This window comes from Lucilia cuprina, chromosome 4, assembly GCF_022045245.1.
Source record: "Lucilia cuprina isolate Lc7/37 chromosome 4, ASM2204524v1, whole genome shotgun sequence".
Lineage (NCBI taxonomy): Eukaryota > Metazoa > Arthropoda > Insecta > Diptera > Calliphoridae > Lucilia > Lucilia cuprina.
This window is the reverse complement of record NC_060952.1, coordinates 101,685,495-101,707,860: the sequence shown is the minus strand read 5'-3', so window position 1 is coordinate 101,707,860 and position 22,366 is coordinate 101,685,495. Positions and strand designations below refer to the sequence as shown.

Below are 22,366 nucleotides of genomic sequence, written 5' to 3'. Positions count from 1 at the left end.
TCGTTTGGTAACTTTGGAATTGCATTTAGATTCGACTCTCCGCCACATAAATAACAACATACAAAATCGTAATTACAATTAAAATGTATAATACACACAATCGTAAAACATTGAAACGAAATTGCTTCTTCTTTATCTTACGATTCAGTTTTTTGTTGGAATATTTTTTTTAATCGAAATGCAGAATAGGGGTGACTAGCTCCATACATTATGTACAAAGGATTTGAAAAATACGTTGTATATTCGATATATAATATCCCAGTAGGATTTTTAGTTAACTTAAAACTAACTTATGGTGAACCACAAATGAGTCAGAGGTGACTCATGTTGAATTAAATTGTTATGTTATGTATTATACTTTGTATATTGATTGTATTTTTATATTAGTAATATTTGTATTTGTTGATTTTTCAATTCTCATAATATTTTATTCGAAATAAAACATATACTACAAAAGGTTATGGGCCCAGGAAACTCAGAAAATTAAATTAAGAAAATTTTCAAGAAACTTAAATAAAAAAAATTAAATATTAAGAAAATCAAGAATTTTTCAAGAAATTTTTACAAGATATTAAAGACATTTTATCAAGATTAAAATACTTCAAGATTATAAGAAGAATCTGTAAGTAAAAATGGATTGGATTATCCAATCTGGAAATACTTCAAGATTATAAGAAGAATCTGTAAGTAAAAATGGATTGGATTATCCAATCTGGAAACGCAAGATGCGTGATTTATTGAAAAGCAAACTATTTTGCTTATAAAATACTATTCAGTTTTCCAATGTAATGTCATAGAAACGTGTCAGTACTCACTCACAATACATCAGTTTCAATTAACCAGAAGTTACCTCATGATAAAAGAGCAGATGCATAAATAAAAGAGCAGCTGTGAGTAACCTGTGCAATTTTCCTATATGTTTCTACAATTTTTTACTGATCTACTGATTATTACTGATTATAATGCAATCAACAGCAGCAACATTCCCTATCTATGTATATACGCCATTACCTTATGCCTTATATTCCTGAAAATGTTAATTTTTATACCCTACACCACTTTAGTGGGGAGGGTATATTGGGTTTGTGCTGATGTTTGTAACATAGAAAAATATTCGTAAAATACCCACCTTAAAGTATACCAATCGGCTTAGAATCATTTTCTGAGTCGATTAAGCTATGTCCGTCCGTCCGTCTGGCCGGCTGTCCATGTTAACCTTGTGCGCAAGGTACAGGCCGCAATTTTGAAGATAATTAGATGAAATTTGGCACACACGCTTCTTTTGGTCCATGGACGAAGCCTATTGAAAATGGTTAAAATCAGTCCATTATTTCGACTGGCCCCCATACAACCGTACCCCCCAAATAGGGCCTTTTGGCTTATAATTAATTTAAATGATCTATTATGTTAACAAAAGTCGACAAAACTTAGTTTTATAGAACTTTAAATGACACTACCGATTTTTGTAATAATCGGGCTTCATTTGACCCTATCCCACATACAAACTCCCCTTCAGAAAATGACTTAAAGGTCAAAATTCACTTACAAACACTAATAACACTTTTAAATTCTACATAAATAATATTGAAGAAGACTTAACTCCCCCTACCAACATTTTGAAGGATAGGGACATATTTTGCCCTACTCCCCTTTGAACTCTCTTGTAAAAAATCTTTTTTTGCCAAAATAAAAGTAAAAATACTCCGAAATAAAGTTAAAAAAAAACAAACCAATGCTTTATTTTTTTAAATAATCCCCATTTTTAACATACATACTGACAGGTGTAGGGTATTATATAGTCGGCTACGCCCGACTATACATTCGTACTTGTTTAATAATAAATTTATTTTTCATTGTTAAAACAAATTATCATTTTCTTAATTTATTTTTTTCAATACAAATTGTTTGACAAATTTGTTTTGAGTTTCTATTTAAAATTTTATTGAAATGTTTGTTTATTTCCTCGATCATTTTTGAGTTACTTTGAAACTAGTCATAATATGTTAGCAAAAAGTTAACTTGATTTTTAGTTGACCCACAAAATCCTACAGGGATATATCACTTTTTTTTTGTATGAATATATTTCAAAAGTGTATTAGATATTATTTTTAATAACACAAACATCATTGAACTTGTCTATAAAAAAGGCTTCCTGTAATTTATCACTTTAACAAAATATTTTTTACAGCGATTCGTCCCGTGGAACCTCGGTATGTTTTACCAGTATTGAGGGGGAAATTGATGATGGAGAATATGCAACATTAAGATCAAGCACAGCAACAATTGTTGGCAAGAATTTAGGCAGCAGTGGTGAAACAGGAAGTAGTATTGTTTTTTCTGAAGAACATACCCCAACTGGAGTTGTTAAATTTGTACATTTAAGTGAATACGATGAATTGCCTCCTCCTCCTCCCAATATGATATCTTCCATGACGATCACAGACCATACAACCACAGTAACTATTAACCCTGCTAATAATTATGATAATTGTTATGAAGACAGTGAAGATAAGATATTTGGCGATGATAATATATCAGAGGAAGGCAAATTATTGGAATGTGTACGTGATGATAGTGTGACTTACGCTTCTACACGTGATTTAGAGCCACCGTTACCGCCACCACCACCACCTACTGCAATAGTATCTGTCACGCATAATAATAACTCAAAAATATTACACAAAAATATGAAACAAATGCATGAATCTTCTTTATCTGCAGAGAATTTAATCAGTCCTTTAGCACCTGTGAGGATTGCTGTACACGCGAATGAGGCACACGTTAGTATAAAATATTCAATAATTATAAATATGTTCACAATATTTTTTTTTAGATTGCTTCAAGTTTTACTCCCCGTTGCTTACGACGAGCCGACTCCGGTGTCCCTCAAGAAGCTACAACACCACGAAGTGACACTGCTTCTTGTGGCACTGAGAGTACAATATCTCCACCAGAGCGAGCACCATCTGAGTCATCCAGTGGTGTTCACTCAGCTGAAGAACGAGAAATTGAAGTTGTTATAAGACCTAGGGTTGTCTGTAAACCGCTTTTAAAACAGCCACAACCTGTCATCCAAGAAGAACCTTATGGCCGTTGCACAAATATGCGAATGTCCAGTTTTGCAACTGGAAGTAGTACTAATAGTGCGACTTTGCCCTTACAGCGTTCCCATACAGATCAAAAAATTGATTATTCTCAACATTGCAGTACAATGCCACTCCCTTTAAATAGTCACAGTCATTACCAGCAAGCACAATCAGCTGTGTATGCAACTTCAGCCCACAGCATGTTTCAAACTCAAAACACAGTAACCAATGTAAGTTCGTTTAAAACACCATTATATGCCAACTCAGGAGTTGCTATGTCGGGTCATAAACCAAACCAAACGTACGACCGAGTTGAACAAACACGGCCACCAATTCCATCGCCACCACATGTCACACACACTACCTTGCCAAATGGTGCACGTTACTCCAATCCTAATATCTTAAGGCGCCATCCCTATATCAAAGGAGCAGATCCACTATACAGTCATCAAACTTTTTCAAAACTAGGCTATGAAAGTTCTCTGGTCAACTCAACTATACACGAGGATCGTGATTCTGCCAATTATTCAATGATCTCCGACCAGGAAAGTCTCTATGCTACAGCAAATGCTTTACATTAATATTCCACCATATGGTTATTATTTTTTAAAAACAGATAATATGTACTTTATAAACATATTTTTATGCTTTTAATATAACACATGTTTATATAAAAATATATATGTACATACAGACATACAAATGATGTACTACATTATAATTTATGTATGGATGTATGTATATATGGGTTTAATTAAATAATCACATAATACTTAAATTACTTATAATAATTACTTCCCTATTATTGCTTGATAATCCTGAGTCTTATATATATTAATGGACTCTTACGCAAAATATTTTACAAAATTTTGAGAGTTATCACTACCATGCGAGTTTTCTTAATTTAAATTGTATTTATTAACTTTATGGTAGTAAAATATATGTTTTTATACCATTATATTTCAAAATTCTTGAGGCATCCTGAAGAAAACTCGCTTAGTAACATACTTCTCCTGTACAGTATGTATAATTTAAAACAAATAAAATTAAAGCTAACTATAGATACTTATAACAACTCTAATACATAAATTGTGATTGTAATATTTTCATTAAATCATATCCCAACTTTTTTTTTATTAAATAATTAACCATTTTTTGGTTAGACAAACATGCGTGGTAAACACAAAGCACAAATCATATTTAAATATAATTTTCATTCTTTATTGTTACTTTAAATTTTAATTAGAGTAATATACTATAAAAACCGAAATAGTATATACTATATACATACATATGTAGATATTTTTTAAGATATTGCTAACTATATTTAAATAAAGTATGTATAAATCTTGGCTTATTTCAACACACGTTAGAATACCTTTAAAATATAATTAAACGGACTATTTACATTCCCTTTTTTGAAAATAATTATTATACATTTTTACACTAAACGCATTATTCATAAACTAAATTTTATTTAATAAACGATTTATAAATCAAATTTCTTATGGAAATTTTGTTTTATAAACCTTTTATAAAATATAATGTTATTTATAAATAAGGAGGTAAAAAATTCATGCCTAAATATATAAGAAAAATATTGCACATGGTATGATATGCTTCGTGGTTTCGCACAAAGAAATTGTCTCTGTATATAGATTGTACCGATAATAATTTATTTACGTTATTCATAAGCTAATAATATATGATTATACACTGTTATACGTTTTGTCTCAGAATCGCTTAGACTTTGTTTTTAAATATTTTGCAGTATTTTTTTAATTTTCAAAAGCATAAAAGTATATTGGAAACAAATGAGAGCTATTTTAAGTCGTTGTTTGATTTCAATAAAATTTAGTCTAATAATTTTCCCGACTTTTTAGATTATGTGCACTAAGTTTTTTTTTTCAAATTATACACATAAGTATAAGTACTCATAATGACTTGTGACTAAATCGAAAATTTCGGATAGCCGGACATTGCACTATGGACCAGAAAGTGATGTTGTGATAAGGGATGTAACATAAATTAATTATGTATCTTTACACCAGAAGAAAAATTGAGTCATAATCCGTATTAGCGTTAAAAATTATTGATTGTGATTTGTTAGATTTGCAATGAAAAAATAATATACTATAGCTCTTAGATGAAAGAAATTTTCTGTAGAAATTATATAGTATATAAATACGTACGACATATGATAATTGAGAAATTTTCGTTAAATATATATTTTTGTGATTTTTGACCACCGATTACTCGTGTGAATAATAATTTGTTAAATAAAATTAGAAAAAATACTTTAAAATGTACACTAAAAATAATCCATGCCTAATATACACGAAAAATGTTGTACATTGTTTAAGAACTTTTTTTCTTACAAATCTAAAAATTCGTGTGAATAATAATTTGTTAAATAAAATTAGAAAAAATACTTTAAAATGTACACTAAAAATAATCCATGCCTAATATACACGAAAAATGTTGTACATTGTACGAAATGCTTCGTGGTTTCGCACCACGAAATTCTTTCGTAATATATACGAAATTGTACGAAATATTTTAGTAAAATGCAAAATATTTTTATATAATTTTAGAAAAAAAATTTGTTCATTTTACGATATTTTAAGACAAATATTTTAGTTCTTTTAAAACAATTATTGTAAATTTAAGAAAAGAAACAATTTTTTTATGTTTTTAAAAAAAAAAAACATAAAAATTAGCTGCCTAATTTCCTGTAAATTAAAAATTACGTTAAATTACGAAAATAACAAAAGTAAATCGTAACAGAATAATTTTTTTGTAAAATCAAAAATAATTCTTGTATATTACTAAATAATCTTGTTACGAAAAAATTCGTTACTTTCGTTAAATATTACATGCCTTAACGAAACTATTTTTGTAAAAGAAAACAAAGTTTTTTAATTTATACGAAAAAAAATATTACGACAGGTTTTCGTACTTTCGTAAAATTAGAAAAGGGGTTGATTAAAAAATATTTCGTATTATACACGAAATTTTCTTATATATTACGAAAAATGTAGTTACGAAATTTTTTTTCGTAAAGTTAAGCATGGATTATTTTCAGTGTAGGTATTAAGAAACTTTGTTTTATTTTACAAAAATAATTTCGTGACATTTACCAAAAAGTATAAACTTTTTTCGTAATATACGATAATATCACTTTATTTTACAAAATAAAAATATTTTTGTTACGGTTTTTTTATTTTCGTAAATATTAGCAAAATTAGACATAATAATATTTATTATAATATAATTAAATTATATTTTTTTATTTAAAATGTAAGAAAAAATGCATGTAATTAATTATTTTCATTAGAAGGAAAAAACCGTGTGAATAACAGTTTGTTTACTAAAATTAAAAAAAGAAAAAATATTTTAAAATGAACAACTAGTGTTTAAAAAACCGACTGTACGGAAATCTATAATATACTAATATTTATTTGAAAGAGGGCGTTTTACGAAATATTACTAATATTACGATTAAAAATTATGATCTCAGTACAATATTTAAAAAAAAATTATGGTCTGCAATATTTTCGAATTCCGTAAATTAGAGCTAATCACGAAGAAAAATAATTAAAATTTTTGTCAGAGTATTTCTGGTCCGTAAAACAACTTTTAGTATATTATAAGAGGCATATAAACTCAAAAATAATTTCAAACCCCAAACTATTTTTTTAAAGCGAAAATAATATGTCTCTTTGTGGGCCAAAAATACTATACAAATCCCGTAATCAGATCAAAATTTTGGAATTTTTGAAGACCATTTTAAAATAATTGGAGATATCATATTTTTCAAAAATTATACTGAAGTCATGATTTTCAATCGCTAAAAATATTTTTTTATTTTTCTCATGTTCAGTACAATAATATGCATCGATTGAAGGGTATTCCTGCATTAAATTCTTAAAAAGACATCCTAATAAACATAAGTACATACGTACAACTTTAAAAGTTCATATCAGTTAGAGTTTACATAATACATACATATGAAATATTACATATTTCTGATACAAATTATATTAGAATGTAAGGGCACGAACCATTTCGTGGAAAGTACAATATTTTTGCTTAAATTAGGCATGAATTATTTTAAGTGTGCATAATTGGTTTACCTATTAGTTATCGCCTGTGAAAACCACTTTTTTGTTACTTATTTGCTGTCTGTCCATATATTTTTTAAAACAAATCTTGAAGAATCCTATTAAACTTGCTTGATAGAAGTCCATAAATAACGAATATATGTATACCTTAAATGAAAAAAATAATTTTGTTTTTATAGTTTTCCGTATATATATTGGACCTTTGATCTGATATATAAATTAATCTAAAATTAAAAAATAAAATTTCAGTTTAAGAAGCTAATTTCTTATTTAGTTATTTTCAAATTTAAATTTTAGCCACTGTGTTTTAAATATTATAATTATCTTTGAAATACCTATCACTGCATTACCGGTTAATTACACTTACTTAAATAAACCTAAATACTGATACAGTTATCTTTCGAAGTAGAAATAATAGAAACATACCTGTGCATGTAATGTTCATATTAAATTTTTGATGTTTTTATGTCCGTTATATTCATAGGATTTTTATATTAAAAATTTTATTTATTAACGATTAATAAAGTTATTAATTGTCCAATTCACAATCGGTGTTATACAGTTGTATCATTGTATGTCGTAATTTTTTTATTACTGATTTGTTTTTGTTTCAAATATTGTTATTTGAAAAATCTTTTTGACAAACAACACTACAACCATACGACATCGATTGTGAATTGGACAAATGATTTATAAGATGATTTTGCCTTATAAATTTTATTTTCATTCAAAATACCTCATATAATAGCTATTTAAAGATTCTAAAATTGCAATAAAAATTCTACATACATAGTATGTACATATGTACATTAGGCCCCTCACTCTGTTTAAAGCCGTGTTTTTGTTATCCCCTCAAAATTTACATTGCCTTGTTTTATGATTATTTCCAAAATATTTGACGTCTGGCAATAGCCGTTCGTTAGCTGTACCTAATTTTAAAAAGGTATTTTTGAATTTTTTAAATTTTATATATGATACCCCATATATTGATATCATTAGAAAAAGACTTTAAAGCCGCATCCATCGATGTGTTGATCATATATTAACAGTCTCTTTATTATCATATATTGATCATATATTAACAGTTTCTTTATTATTGTCATATTCAAAAAAATTTAATTTTGCAAATATTACGTGTACACTGTTATATGCGGCTTCATAAAACACTTTTTAGAACCGGCATAAGTATTATTCATAGAAGAAAACAAATATATTTTGAAGTTGGGTAAAATTTTGAATTGAGCATGTAAAATTGTGTCCCCTTATGATATTTATTTATATATAATAGACAACATAAAATCCAAAATATTTTAGGTAACATTATATGACATAACAACGTAACTCAAGCACCATTTTTTGTGAGTTGGCCTAATACAATTTTCTTGGTGTTTATGCAATTTTAGAAATATTTAAAAATAGAAATGAATTATATTTTCTATTTCACTCCAAGTTAACCTTCAAAAAATAATTGAAATTATGTGTTTAAAACCGCTGTTAAATGTTTTATAAAATATATTTACATACATACTTTATATAAATATAAGAAGGAATTGAATGTTTCGATATAATCACCAAACTACCACCAACCCCAAACTTCCGTATCAGAATTTTATTTTAAGAAATTGCTGTTTGCGTTTCTTCATACAAATTTTACATTTTTAATTTACTTTTTTAAAGACTGAAAATAATTAAAATAATATTGACTATAACTAACTATTATATGAATTTTTTATTAAAGTTCATAGTAGAACAAATCTTAAATACTCCAGGGTGGTTACTTTGTATTTCGATTCGAAAAAGGTTTTCGAAACACAATGTATTTAAAATACAAACAAGAAATGATTTTTTTCAAATCGAGTTACCCAGTACCCCCAGTTTTATTAAAAAATATCTTTGACATTATATGTAGCTAATAAACACCAAACTTTATATACTTAATATGTATTAATATTATATTTATATTATATAAACTATTTCTACAACACGTTTTATGCAATAAAATTATCAACATATCTCAAACTTTATCTTAACATTATATATGGCTATCCTTAAAGAATACGAAATAATCTATAATTTAAATAATCGTCACCTAAAACGTAAACTGCTCATCTAACATTTTTAATATATTTTTTCTTCTATAAAAAAAATGTTTATTTTATAAAGCACATTACAATCAATGATAAAGACGACTTAAAATTATCTGTTAGTTAGGGCGTTTTAGCTAACGATGTAGATAACATGTATGTATGTTCCTCACATCATTTACTTTTTAGTGAAAACTCATTGCAGTGAAAAATATCGCGATTTAAAATTTTTAAAAAAGTATATACACATAATTGAAAATTAAAGCCAAATTCGATGTTTCTAAATGCACTTGGAAACTTCAGAGCCTTTGTTAACGTTATCATATTTGCCTAATTTTTTGCATGACATAGTGTTGCTGTCGGAAATTTTTTTTCATACAAGCTTGGAGCACTCTAATGTACATAGAATTTTCCATATTGATTCCATTGTTTATTGTTTAATTTTAATGTTAAAAAACTATATCTCAAATAAGGTTTTTTTATAACAATACACACAATTAATATGTATCTCTTAAACCATGTTTGTTGGTTTGTAATGATACAAATTTGTAACAGAATTTTTGGTCAGTTTTTGTTGAAATCGAAATTAAGTTCGAACTTATGTTAAAATGTTTGTTGAAATTTTTACTTAATTTTAACCAATTTTTGTAGATCATTTTTCATGTAGGGGGTGTGATGTACTTTGCAAGAAATCTAAACGCGCGATGTTGTCATGTGTTTGTTGTTTTTTATAACAACAATGACTTTTATAAAAATTAATTTTGCCTATTTTTGTAGAGATGCAAGAATATTTTACTAATATTTTGTAATATTGTTAATAGTTGTCATATTAAATATAAATAAATATTTTCAATTATAAAATAAAAAGTTCTATTCGTGAGGTATGGTTGTATGGGGGCTAGAATTTTAACTATTTTAATAATCGAGCGCACAAAGTATACATGAACACACAGACGGACATAGCTAAATCAACTAAGTTATTCTAAGCCGTTTAATAATTCACTTTAAAATAAATATAGTGCACTCATTTTTAAGTCGAACTATTTTTGCAATACACGCTAATGTTCAAATTATGTTTCACTAGAGGAACCCATGCATTTACAACTTTTTTTGTTGTGATGATATGCAAAAGGAGAGTTTAACTAAAGTGTACAAAATTTAATTGTCTACAGATGTGTAGTAGCAATGAGATATTTGTAAAAAACATCAACTTTTAGCCCTTTAATTTAGACTCCAAGAAGCCCTATACCAACTTTTAGTTACTTATTTAAAATTCCACAGTTTGCTCATTTTTCCGCCTAATTACACTTCTAACAACATTTTTTAAAATTAAACTTACTACATCACTATTTAAAGTAAAAACTGCTACAAAAGAAAAACTTAAAATTTATTATAACTATATAAAGTAACCACACATACAATACACACATACATATGCATTTTTCTATTATATGGTGCAATATTATTGGAAAATAAATCGAAAAAGTATTGCTTAAACATATAAATATTCAATTTAATAATATTATTTTTTATATACATATTGTAGTAAACATAAGAAACACTAATTATTAATTATACATGTAATGTTATACATACAAAGTTACATGCATTAATATGTAATCATATTCGTATACTCTAATGATTTTATTTAATATAAAGGCAGATTTATAAGATTATAAATATGTTTGAGAGGTAAATAAAAAATACCACCGCTTTATGTAAAACTCAGAAAAATAAGTTTCCTTTATAAATAATCATTAATCTAAAGAAAATAATATTCACACAAAAACACACCTGTTATAGTGTGTTATAGTTTTTTATGTTTTTAGAAGCCCAGAAAACTTACATTAAAAAGAATGATTTAAAAAGCTTTGAAGTGATTCACTTACTCTTTAGCATTTCAGTTCATTTTTTCAACACGATGATTTTATTAAAGACAAGTACCACACTCGTAAGCAGAAATAATAATTATTTCCTGATTTTTATATTTTTGACAGAAATAATAATAAAAATCCTATAATGATTTTTTATTATAAAAGCCATAACTTTTACCGTCCCTGTTTACCATATTTGAGAACTTATAAAGCGGGAAGACGAGTTCATTAACAAAATTAATTATGCCATCTAAAAGTCGCATTTGTCGATTGAAAAATATATAACCTCCGTCATATCTTCACGTTTCATTTAATGGCATGGTGGAAAATAGATTTGGATTAAACGATGCTCAATAATTCAAAAAAGTAAACTTTGGTCTCTGGTCAAATAAGAATTTTAATCAGGAATTGGCAGATCGTGGTAACTATTAGGGCCAATCTTTAGGTTAAGGAATTAAATTAAAATGAATCCTCGAATGTTGTTTTTGAGTACTCAATTAGTTAATTTTGTTTGCTAGTTTAAGCGCCCAATGGAGGTTGTTTAAACCAGAAATGCAAAACTGTAAACAGCTAATACATAGAAATTAAAACAATTTTTATAAAAATAAATATTAAAATTATTGATTTATCGATTAGTATAAAATATAGAGACTTCACAATATATTTTTTTGTTTTAAATTTAAGTTTTCATTAATTTTCATATTACATTTACAATTGTCTTCTTTTTTATAAAACATGCATTGTTTTGATAAGAAACAATGACGTTTTCTGTTGTTCTGTATGGTAACACTGCAAAGTTTAATCTTTTACTCAAAAACATCAAAAGGAATTAACTTCAGAATCAATTTATTTTTAGATTAGTTATTCTGATTATTAATTGGCTTTTGATTGTCAACTTGAAACCCCGCATTTACTGTTTATAAGTCAATTATTTATCTTTTTCTGAATCGGACCTTGTATGGGGACAAGGGTGAAATGAGGTCCGATCATTACGAAACTTAACAGTAACATTTAGACTTATAAATAACTAAGATGTGCCGATTTTGTTAGAGAAAATTAAACATTTAACATAATTATAAGCTCTAGAGTTCTATTCTGAGGGTATAAAAATGATGTTTTTACCAAGAATAATAAACTAAAGATTGACTGGGAAACTTTTGTTGAGAAACTTTTGATTTTGTGTGTGAGAGAAAGAGATAGTTGATATTTCTTTCTCTCACACACAAAAACAAAAGTTTTTCATAAAAATTTCCTAGTGTGACACTTTTTATCTAAATATTTTTTACTTTTTAAAGTGAGTGCCAAACAATAGCAATTTCCTTTACGTAAAAAATGTTAATTTTTATGGGAAGTTTTAAATTTTTTTATAAAAGAAACTCTAAATAATAAATAAATTTTGTGAAAAGAAGAATGGTTTCTATCCATTAATTTTTTGATACATCATCCACTTTTTTTAGAAATTAGCTCTGATTGTGTCAAAATCATATGGATTTTGTTTATAAAATTTAACAAAAATTTCTTTTAACAACAATAGGAACAAAACATAAATTAAAAGTAATATTAAGGATTTAGTTATAAAACTTTCACTACTTTAAAATCATTTTTTTTAATTTTTACAAATAGCAGAATACAATTTAAAAATGGCGACATGAACAATGTTGAAATTTTCAAAACAAACTTTGACAACTTGCTTCATTTAAAAAAAATCTTCATTTTATCAATTTAGTTATTAGGACCCAAAGTAAATTAATAAAGTAGCATCACTTGAGCAGCTGACTATTTTTTACTAGATAAATGAAACAAGTTGTCAAAGTTTGTTTTGAAAATTGTTAACATTGTTTACGTCGTCATTTTTAAATTGCGTTTTGCTATTTGTTAAAATTTGTGAAAAGTTGAAAAAGTAAATTAAAAATGGTTTTAAAGTGTTATAAATTGTATAATATATAATATAATTAAATCCTTAATATTTTCAGAAACAAACTTTAACAACTTATTTCATTTATCTAGTTAAAAAAATAGTCAGCTGTTCAAGTGATTCTACTTTATTAATTTACTTTGAATACTTGTGTGTTGTAGATGTTGTTGTACAACAAGAGATGTCGCTACTTTATTAATTTACTTCGACTGTATATGTCTAACGCGGAAATGATGCCATATTTTTAACGAAGAAAACAAAATACAACACTGCTTCATCTATCCCGAAGAAGGAACTAAAACAAATAAGGAAATTATTGTAGAATAAAACAACGAAGGATTTGCTGTTATTCTGTCAACAAAGTTTATAAGACAATCCAAATAAATACATCAAATTTCATCAAAATAACCATATTAGCATAGGAAATATAAAAGATATAACTTAAATAATTATTCGAAATAATGCAAATAATTAAACATTTAAGAATATCCAATAATTTCAACATTAATATAAAGACAAATTTCTAGAAGGGTAAAAATCGATTTTAACATTTCGTTAACACCTTAATTTTATTAAATATTTCTGATTCTGTCTTTACAGGTAAAATGAAAATTATAGAATAAAAAAAGATTGTTTGTAAACAGAAAATGCCTGAAAATTTCGAATTACATCAGTTTGTGGATGGTTTTCGTAATAATGAGACCTCCAAACTTTGGCTTACTCGAATCAAGTCAAAGTTGAACTGTCCATATTTGGGCATTATATTAGCCACGCTATCATCGTTATTCTTTTCACTATGTTCTGTGATAGTAAAAGGACTAGTTGATATTAATCCTATGGAGTTAGCATCATTTAGGTGAGAATTACTTTAAATTATAATATGTAATAATTTTCATGTAAATATATTTGTTTAGATTTATTGGCGTTTTATTACCAGCTATACCCATAGTTGTATATACCAAACAACCTGTGTTTCCAGAGGGTAAAAGAATCATATTACTATTAAGATGTTTTATGGGGACTACAGGACTTATGCTTAGTTTCTACGCATTTCGTCATATGCCCTTAGCTGATGCCAGTGTAATAATATTTTCAACCCCAGTATTTGTGGCCATATTTGCTAGAGTTTTTCTTAAAGAGCAATGTAGTTTATTTAATGTTGTTACTATTCTTTTAACATTGGTGGGAGTGGTGCTGATTACTCGCCCGCCTTTTGTATTTGGCGATGCTGCACCTTCTCTCGAAGCCGAAAGATATGAAGGAAAAAAATATGACATTTGGGGTCCTGTTGCAGCCATTTCATCTACATTATTTGGTGCCAACGTTTATATACTTTTGAGAGCATTAAAAGGATTGCACTTTTCGGTTATTATGACAAACTTTGGAGCGTTTGCTTTAATTTACACACTAGTTGTTTGTGGATCAATTGGAGCCGTTTGTTGGCCTGCTTGTGGACGCGACAGATGGTTGGTAGTCATTTTAGGTATTTTTAGTTTTCTTGGACAAATTCTCTTAACACTCTCTTTACAAATGGAACAAGCGGGACCTGTGGCTATAGCTCGTTGTGCCGATATCGTATTTGCCTTTATATGGCAAATAATATTCTTTGGTGAGACTCCTACTATCTATTCATTAATAGGAGCATTGCTAGTAGTAAGTTCAGTTATCTTAGCAGCCCTAAAGAAATGGGCGCTATCCTTACCCCGAGAATCTACAGTTCGAAAACGACTGCGTTATTTGATTTTTGAGTAAAGAGATTAAATAAATTAATATACATACATAAATTAATTAAGTCTTTAATAAGAATATGATCATCGACTTTCAAATAACTAAATGCATTGTGGTTTCTTTTTTCTAATATAGTTATTATTAGTATTATAATCTCATTCTCTTCTCTTAATTCAAATCAAACTAACTAATTAAACTAAATTGAACCGATATTTATTCATACACACATAATAAATTAAGTAAATAAATGAAATTTCTTTACCAATTGTTAAGACTTTTTGCAAAGTTGCTCAAATAAAAAATCAAATGCTTAGTATAGAAATAGTTATAATTTGTATTCAATGAAGAATAAAAATCTGCATATTTGTATATCCAGAATCCTTGCATTAAAAGAAATATTTATAAATAAACGTACGTAACCTTGGTATGTATGTGTTAACTTATTTACGTACATATCATCACCCAAAATGCAACCGGGCGAAATTTTATGAAAACTTGCCGAAAATACCGAGTTCATTATATGTAAGAAAAATTCATTTTTTTTTTTGTATTTCCTGGAGAAATTTAATGTGTTGTTACGCACTTTTGCTTTTTAGGTGATGAGATGTATGTATGTACTCGGTGTTAATATCTACTGTAAGCGAATAATATTAAAAATAAACGTATTGAATAAATTCACCCCTATTTTGCATTTTTATTAGATTTCCGCATTCAGTTATGCAACGATCCAATATTGGTATTCCAACAAAAAACGGAATCGTAAGTAAAAGAAAACGCAAATCAATTTTATTTCAATGCTTTACGCTTGTGTGTATTCTGCATTACGATCATAACTACGTTTTTGTAAGTTTTTATTTTCGAATTGAAATGCAGAGTATCAATGTTGTCAGAGAAAATTTCGATTCGAATTGAAATGTAAAATAGGGGTGATAATTTAAAATTAAATTCTCACTCCTTTTTGTTCAACTTCTGCTCTTATCCCAAAATTACACCAGCTAAAATTAGATCCTCTTGATTAACTCTTCCTTCATTGGCTCTGATTTCTAATCTAAATAAATATTGTGATGTTGCATATGCCAAAGTTTTCCATATTTGTTTTTTTTTTATAAAAATCATGCACAAGCTTGTTTATAAAAGTGAATTCAGTTTTTATTTTCTCAGTTGGTCTTTAGAAATCAATTAAACAACATCTGCATATGTAATGATTATTGTTTAAATTTCTTTAAACTTTAATACACAAAAATTAGCAAAAAAAAAAACAGAGAAAATTTCGATTCGAATTGAAATGCAAAATAGAGATGATAATTTAAAATTAAATTCTCACTCCTTTTTGTTCAACTTCTGCTCTTGTTCCAAAATTACACCAGCTAAAATTAGATCCTCTTGATTAACTCTTCCTTCATTGGCTCTGATTTCCAATCTAAATAAATATTGTGATGTTGCATATGCCAAAGTTTTCTAAATGTTATATTCCAAACCTGTTTGCGTTGTGGTTGATATTCCACAGAGGAGGTAAGTATTTTGGTTGCATAGTATGAATAAAATGTTCTCGCCAAATTTTTTCTAACTCCAAGAGACCACCGAGATTCTTCTGAAATTTTTGAACAACTTTTTCTCCATGTTGTGAATAATTTTCGTTATTACGTTTTGTATCAATTTCCGATGCTTCTTGTAACAGATCAAGGCAAATTTTAGTTTCCTCCTTATAGTAGTTTAAAACAATTGATTCTAATTCTTGTCGTCTATTTTCAGGAATTTGATCTCCACACTTCAATAATGCTCGAGCCGCTGATTTAACTTGCCTACAAAAGTGTATTAAATTTTAATACTGAAAATAAAGTATTCAACAATAAGTATTCAACCTGAGTTCAGGAATTTCTATCAGTTTATATGCACCTTCCTTATAAGTAAAAGGTGCGTCGCATATTTGACTTAATCTATGTCGTACTTTTAGATCAGAAATATTACTTAACTGATGACATTTTGGACATAATAATAGAACATCATGAGAGGTATGCGATTTCATTACATCTATTAATGAAAGTAAAGTACATAGATATACATTATTATTTAAGTTTTCTATTCGAAAATAATACTTTACCAGGGAAATGTTTACGGTATTCTCGTGGCACCACATTTTTTCTTATGAAGGAATCCCTGTAACCACATACAACGCACTGATTTTCCTTTGGCGTTTGGTAATATTTACCAACATCTCCCACAGCTCTTCCAGCGGGTTCAAAATTAAGTCTGACCGTGAGGGGATCTAACAACACTTCAGTTCCAAGACCCTGGTCTAAATACCATTTCGCCTTGCGTCTGTCAATTGTACATAGCAGCTCACCATCAGGAGCTTCCAATAGACAATTATCATATAAGGCTTTTGACCTTGTACTTATTCCTCGAACTTGTGATTTTTTTAAACTCTTGTCAATTTTACTTTTGGTATTAATTATATTTTTATTAGTTTTCTCTTTGTTTAAATCCTTAAAAAAACCTTCTTTAAAATTAACTTCATAAAATGGTTCCAACTTTCGACGGATGCGTTCAAAATCATTTTTCGCTTGCCACGTGCTTTTAGGATTTAGATCCTTTGATAATTTTTTAAATATTTCAACAGCAACATAAGCGTCATTTGCAGCATAATCTAACTGTTTCTCACTGAGAACTTTAGCCTCCCAATTAGAGCAAACTATACGCCAGTGTTTGTCTAACTCTATATTTAGAACAGATTTCGACATCTTTGCAAGCCCTTCTGGTTTTTTACCAGTTAATAATGCCAAAAATCGTAGATCGAAGGTACTTGCCACACCCACACCATAATCATGAGCCAACTTCTTGGCATCATCTTGAGGTGCAACACCCACTTTAACGACTTCATCGTCTTCTAATAGATCTCTTAAGCTTTTAGGAATTTGTTTCATACAACATAGCCTAAAAAGGGCACACAGCCCCTCACTAGAAGACAATTGAAGTAATGCAGCAGGACGCCTGCTACCCCCAACCGTTACCCACTCGCAATCAAATCCCAAAACTTTTAGTGTATTACAGTGTCTGCACAATTTTTTAAATAATAAATTTAATTAATTTTGTTTGTTTATAAAAACTTACTTCTTTAATTGGTTAACTACCCTATGACAATCATCTACTGTGTGAATAACTTCTATACGCCTGTACTTTAGAGGATCACTCACTGATTTCAAGTATTGGAAAATGCGTTTTCGCTTCGAGACCATTACAATTAACAATCCTAATCCAGCAGCAGCCATTATAGTTGTTTTTGTTAATTTATTTTTTGCGTTCTCCATTTCGAGAAATTCACTTGTTTACAGATCAATAGATAAATATTATTTTTATATCCTATGATGAAATTAAAGTATATATCAAAGCAAAGTAAATTAATAAAGTACCATCACTTGAACAGCTGACTATTTTTTTAACTAGAAAAATGAAATTAGTTGTCAAAGTTTGTTTTAAAAATTGTTAACATTGTTTATATCGCCATTTTTAAATTGTGTATTGCTATTTGTTAAAATTTGGTGAAAATTTGAAAAAGTGAATTAAAAGTGTTATAAATAGTATAATATATAATAATATAATTAAATCCTTAATATTTTCAACTTAAAAGTAATATTTTACATTTATGTTTTGTTCAGTTTGTTGTTAAAGGAAATTTTCTTAAATTATATTTTGACACATTCATAGTTAATTCCAAAAACAAAATACATGTGTTTGTTATAGACGTTGTTGAACAACAAGAGATGTCGCTACTTTATTAATTTACTTTGTATCAAAGTGTATTAATACAGTGGCGACTAATTATTTTTCTTTCTCCAAACATATATGTAAGTAACTAAAACAACTATGAAATTTTGACAGCAGTTTAGATTATAATAAGAGCAAAAGACAATTTTTGACAATTCGGTAGTTATATAACAAAAACAAGTGCAGGCGGTTTTTGCTGATCTTTGTTTTACAAAAAGTACTGTTGGCACCAAAGTAAATTAATAAAGTAGCATCACTTCAACAGCTGACTATTTTTTTAACTAGTTGTCAAAGTTTGTTTTGAAAATTGTTAACATTGTTTACGTCGTCATTTTTAAATTGTGTTTTGCTATTTGTTAAAATTTGTGAAAAGTTGAAAAAGTGAATTAAAAATGTTTTTAAAGTGTTATAAATTGTATAATATATAATAATATAATTAAATCCTTACAGTCTTATGCAAAAAAACTTACAACATGCTTACTAACCGTTGTTAAGCTAAATTCGATAAAAGTATATCCAAAAACGATAATTAGCTTAAAATACCTGTAGTAAACCATTGTTAAATATACGAAAGTTAATAATGGTTCAACCGTACTTTAAACCTATATTAAAGTCAAATGTCATTATTGTATTACAATTTATAACTGTTGACGTTTTGTGAAAAATATTGTTGTGTTAATTTTTTAAATAAATTATAAAAAAAAATAAATAAATAAAAAACAATATGGATACACTCAATTTAATTGTCTCCATATTTTTTCTTTTCTTTTTGCCAAAAACATAAATTTTGTTTATAAAATAGTTTAGTGATGTGTAAAATATCAATGCAAATTTAAAGAAAACGTTACTCGATTACTTTCTTTAATCAAAGTATAATTTTGCTATTACATTAGTTGTTTTATTTGATTTATACGTTGTTTTTATTAAATAAACAAATACAACCCCATTTTTATGTTATAGTTTAGTGATGTGTAAAATATCAATGCAAATTTAAAGAAAACGTTACTCGATTACTTTCTTTAATCAAAATATAATTTTGCTATTGCATTAGTTGTTTTATTTGATTTATACGTTGTTTTTATTAAATAAATAAATAAATTAAATAAATAAATACAACCCCATTTTTATGTTATTAAATACAATTATTTTATATAAAAGCATAAAAAAATAATATTAGACACGAATACCAAATGAACTAATAATCGTTCATATACAACATTATGAAAATATTGACAGAATAAAATAATGGTGTTGCCAGCATCAAATATAAAAAAAACATTAAAATGTATTTTAGTTAAAATACTGTTTTTGCATATACTTTTTTAATAATGGATTATTAAGCTAAAAGTCGTTGTTAACTAATGTACACTTTAAGGTCATAATAAGGTTTTTTTTTGCATAAGACTGTTAATATTTTCCGAAACAAACTTTAACAACTTAATTCATTTATCTAGTTAAAAAAAAAATAGTCAGCTGTTCAAGTGCTGCTACTTTATTAATTTACTTTGAATACTTGTGTGTTGTAGATGTTGTTGTACAACAAAAGATGTCGCCACTTTATTAATTTACTTCGACTGTATATGCAATATTGTTTATTGTTTGTGCTCGCGAATTCCCATAATATTCTTATTGTTTTTAAAAGTTTTAATTTTCCAAAAGATGTGTGAGGACCAATGTAGAATATGTGCTAAAACTGTACAAGAGAAAGATGCTACGAATCTCTTCGACATTCAAAATAAAAACATATTGCTTCAGCTTAAAGATCTTACTGGAGTAAGGGTAAGTTTACTATTGATGTTAAACAGAATTCTTCATTAAAATCAATTATATGTATGTACATACATATATATGTATATGAATGTATGTACATATGTAAACTAAATATTAGAGTTACTTTCTGAATGTTCCAAAATTAGCTGAAAAACAATTTGGGTTTTCCGAAACTTATGTGTTGCGATTGCAAAAAGGATTTAACTAGTGCATACAAATTTCGAGATAATTTTCTTAGAGTTCAGACATCTTTTAAAATAAAAAGCTCCAGGGGATATAGGAAGCCAACCTCTGAAATCTTAATAGAAGCCACTGAATTTATTCAGGTATTTCCCGTAAAGGAAGAAAGAAATATAGTAATTGAAAAGCATGAAGTTATATCTTCTGCAGATGAAGAAAAGGAAATAAACATAATTGAATCGCAAGATTTAAACAAAAGACAAATATTGACATTTGCTAAAGGAAGCAAAGACGAAATAAATGCATTGGAATTAAAACCTAACGAAGAAAACACATTAGAGGATACAAAGATTTTCATAGAAGAAGTAATTTCTGAAAAATTTGATGAGAATTTTGATACTACAAAACCGGTAAGCGATGAAGAAGCCTTATACATTAATGATAGTGATGTAGATTACAGTCCAGAAACTACAGAGTGTCCAGTAAAGAAGCTAAAAACTAACCGCAAAAGCAAAAAGGCAGAGAGACTACTAGCTGAAGGACAAAAAAATAAAATAAAAAAAGAAATAACTAAAAGCAGGAAAAAACGTAATGATGCTTACGAACATCCTAATATTTTTATATGTGATCAATGTGGAAATCATTTTACTTGTCGTCACCATTTCAAACTGCATTTAAGGCGACATTCAGGTGATAAGCGATGTGCTTGCGAGTAAGAAATAAATAGTTCTTAATATATGTGAGCTTTTAAAAAGCATTAGTATGATTTTTAATTTATAGGCTTTGCCCCGACAAATTTTTCACAAGTTCAGAGCTTAGAAGACACATGAGGAGGCACACTGGAGAAAGACCATTCGCTTGCAAATTTTGCGAGAGAAGATTTACTGATTATAGTACACGTATAAAACACGAAAGGACACATACTAATGAAAGACCATTTATGTGTTCCCAATGTGGTAAATCCTTTACTACATCTTACATACTGAAAAATCACATGTTAACACATACTGGCGAACGACTTTTTAAGTATGATTATTCACCTTATTTATTAATCAAGTTATATTTAATTTACATTTTTTAATTTAGGTGTGAAGTCTGTAATAGATCTTTTACGAGAAGAACTCATCTTGTAGTGCATTTTCGATCTATCATGCATAAGCAAGCTGTTGAAAAAGATAAACGTCCCAATTCTCAAGAGGAATTGACTCAATCACATTGCTTAATACCACAATCAACGAACGTTTCAACTTTTCTTGTTTAGAATAGACATTCGAATAAAAATAAAACTTAAATATATATTAGGGATTATTAATCCTTAATAGCTTGGAATGGAAATCAAATCCTAATAATATTTGTAATAATCAGGTATGCGATATAGTTCATTTTTAAAACCGAATCGATTGAAGTCGACAAAACGATTTCTTGTATTATTTAACATTAAATTCCAGCTGCTTTTCACACAATTTATTATATTTCTTATATGTATTCACTTCTATAAAAAGTATTTTAATATGTGTGTATAATTTTGCTAGAAAATAATAAACCATTCGTCTCGAAATTCATCACATTTCAAATCGTAACTATAATTAGGAGATTAATTATATACCAATTTTTTATTTTTTTATTTCATTTGTAATTCGTAAGCCTTATTGGCCAATTAATAAATTACAGCAATCCATACTATTACTAGTTCTATAAAATTTTGCACGTTTTATAAGGTTATATGTTAAAAATGTCGAAATTTGTGTTAAACATTTCTTGTACTCAACAAAAAACGATATACTCCCACAATAAATACAATTATCAATATGTACTTCAAAAGTAGCTTTAAGCGAATGTT

General features: G+C 27.6%; 4 protein-coding genes across 8 annotated transcripts in view; 3 read left to right on the top strand and 1 right to left on the bottom strand.

The window, feature by feature from the left end:
• LOC111684393 (protein tincar) overlaps nt 1–4,285 on the top strand; it is a 35,034-nt gene extending 30,749 nt beyond the window's left edge. For both annotated transcript variants that reach the window (XM_023446549.2, XM_046948395.1), the window contains 2 exons: nt 2,189–2,780; nt 2,834–4,285. In XM_023446549.2, the coding sequence (XP_023302317.2) occupies nt 2,189–2,780; nt 2,834–3,667 (1,426 nt within the window). In that variant the 3' untranslated portion in view covers nt 3,668–4,285. The remainder of the gene's footprint in view (nt 1–2,188; nt 2,781–2,833) is intronic.
• Nucleotides 4,286–13,305: 9,020 nt separating this feature from the next.
• Nucleotides 13,306–15,489, top strand: LOC111684388 (solute carrier family 35 member G1). The gene is made up of 3 exons (XM_023446542.2): nt 13,306–13,614; nt 13,684–13,939; nt 13,998–15,489. Exons 2-3 carry the CDS (start codon nt 13,731–13,733, stop codon nt 14,833–14,835), a joined length of 1,047 nt encoding a protein of 348 aa, XP_023302310.1. The 5' UTR covers nt 13,306–13,614; nt 13,684–13,730; the 3' UTR covers nt 14,836–15,489.
• A 449-nt stretch (nt 15,490–15,938) lies between these two features.
• On the bottom strand, nt 15,939–18,240 carry LOC111684387 (exonuclease 3'-5' domain-containing protein 2). Of its 2 annotated transcripts, none has more exons than XM_023446541.2 (5): nt 17,923–18,240; nt 16,913–17,865; nt 16,674–16,842; nt 16,290–16,613; nt 15,939–16,231 (listed from the first exon to the last, which is right to left on the bottom strand). In XM_023446541.2, exons 1-5 carry the CDS (start codon nt 18,117–18,119, stop codon nt 16,132–16,134), a joined length of 1,743 nt encoding a protein of 580 aa, XP_023302309.2. In that variant the 5' UTR covers nt 18,120–18,240; the 3' UTR covers nt 15,939–16,131. The 2 variants fall into 2 exon arrangements, with proteins under 2 accessions (XP_023302309.2, XP_046804390.1); XM_046948434.1 differs by having other exon boundaries at nt 17,943–18,097.
• Nucleotides 18,241–18,534: 294 nt separating this feature from the next.
• LOC111684385 (zinc finger protein 572-like) lies at nt 18,535–22,347 on the top strand. Of its 3 annotated transcripts, XM_046948436.1 has the most exons (5): nt 18,535–18,656; nt 20,236–20,355; nt 20,493–21,238; nt 21,307–21,552; nt 21,613–22,347. In XM_046948436.1, the coding sequence occupies exons 2-5, from the start codon at nt 20,236–20,238 to the stop codon at nt 21,785–21,787; spliced, it is 1,287 nt and encodes a 428-aa protein (XP_046804392.1). In that variant the 5' UTR covers nt 18,535–18,656; the 3' UTR covers nt 21,788–22,347. The 3 variants fall into 3 exon arrangements, with proteins under 3 accessions (XP_046804392.1, XP_023302308.2, XP_046804393.1); XM_023446540.2 differs by lacking the exon at nt 18,535–18,656 and having other exon boundaries at nt 20,105–20,355; XM_046948437.1 differs by lacking the exon at nt 18,535–18,656 and having other exon boundaries at nt 20,221–20,355; nt 20,465–21,238.
• Nucleotides 22,348–22,366: the final 19 nt, after the last annotated feature.

Bases quoted from the DNA above. Each gene is read 5' to 3' on its own strand.
- LOC111684385 (XM_046948436.1), top strand. From the start codon at position 20,236: ATGTGTGAGGACCAATGTAGAATATGTGCTAAAACTGTACAAGAGAAA. The intron at 20,356-20,492 runs GTAAGTTTACTA...TTCCAAAATTAG, and splicing joins AAGATCTTACTGGAGTAAGG to CTGAAAAACAATTTGGGTTT. The intron at 21,239-21,306 runs GTAAGAAATAAA...TTTAATTTATAG, and splicing joins GATAAGCGATGTGCTTGCGA to GCTTTGCCCCGACAAATTTT.
- LOC111684387 (XM_023446541.2), bottom strand. From the start codon at position 18,119: ATGGAGAACGCAAAAAATAAATTAACAAAAACAACTATAATGGCTGCT. The intron at 16,843-16,912 runs GTAAAGTATTAT...TTTCATTAATAG, and splicing joins ATACCGTAAACATTTCCCTG to ATGTAATGAAATCGCATACC. The intron at 16,614-16,673 runs GTTGAATACTTA...ACACTTTTGTAG, and splicing joins ATAGAAATTCCTGAACTCAG to GCAAGTTAAATCAGCGGCTC.
- LOC111684388 (XM_023446542.2), top strand. From the start codon at position 13,731: ATGCCTGAAAATTTCGAATTACATCAGTTTGTGGATGGTTTTCGTAAT. The intron at 13,940-13,997 runs GTGAGAATTACT...ATATTTGTTTAG, and splicing joins ATGGAGTTAGCATCATTTAG to ATTTATTGGCGTTTTATTAC.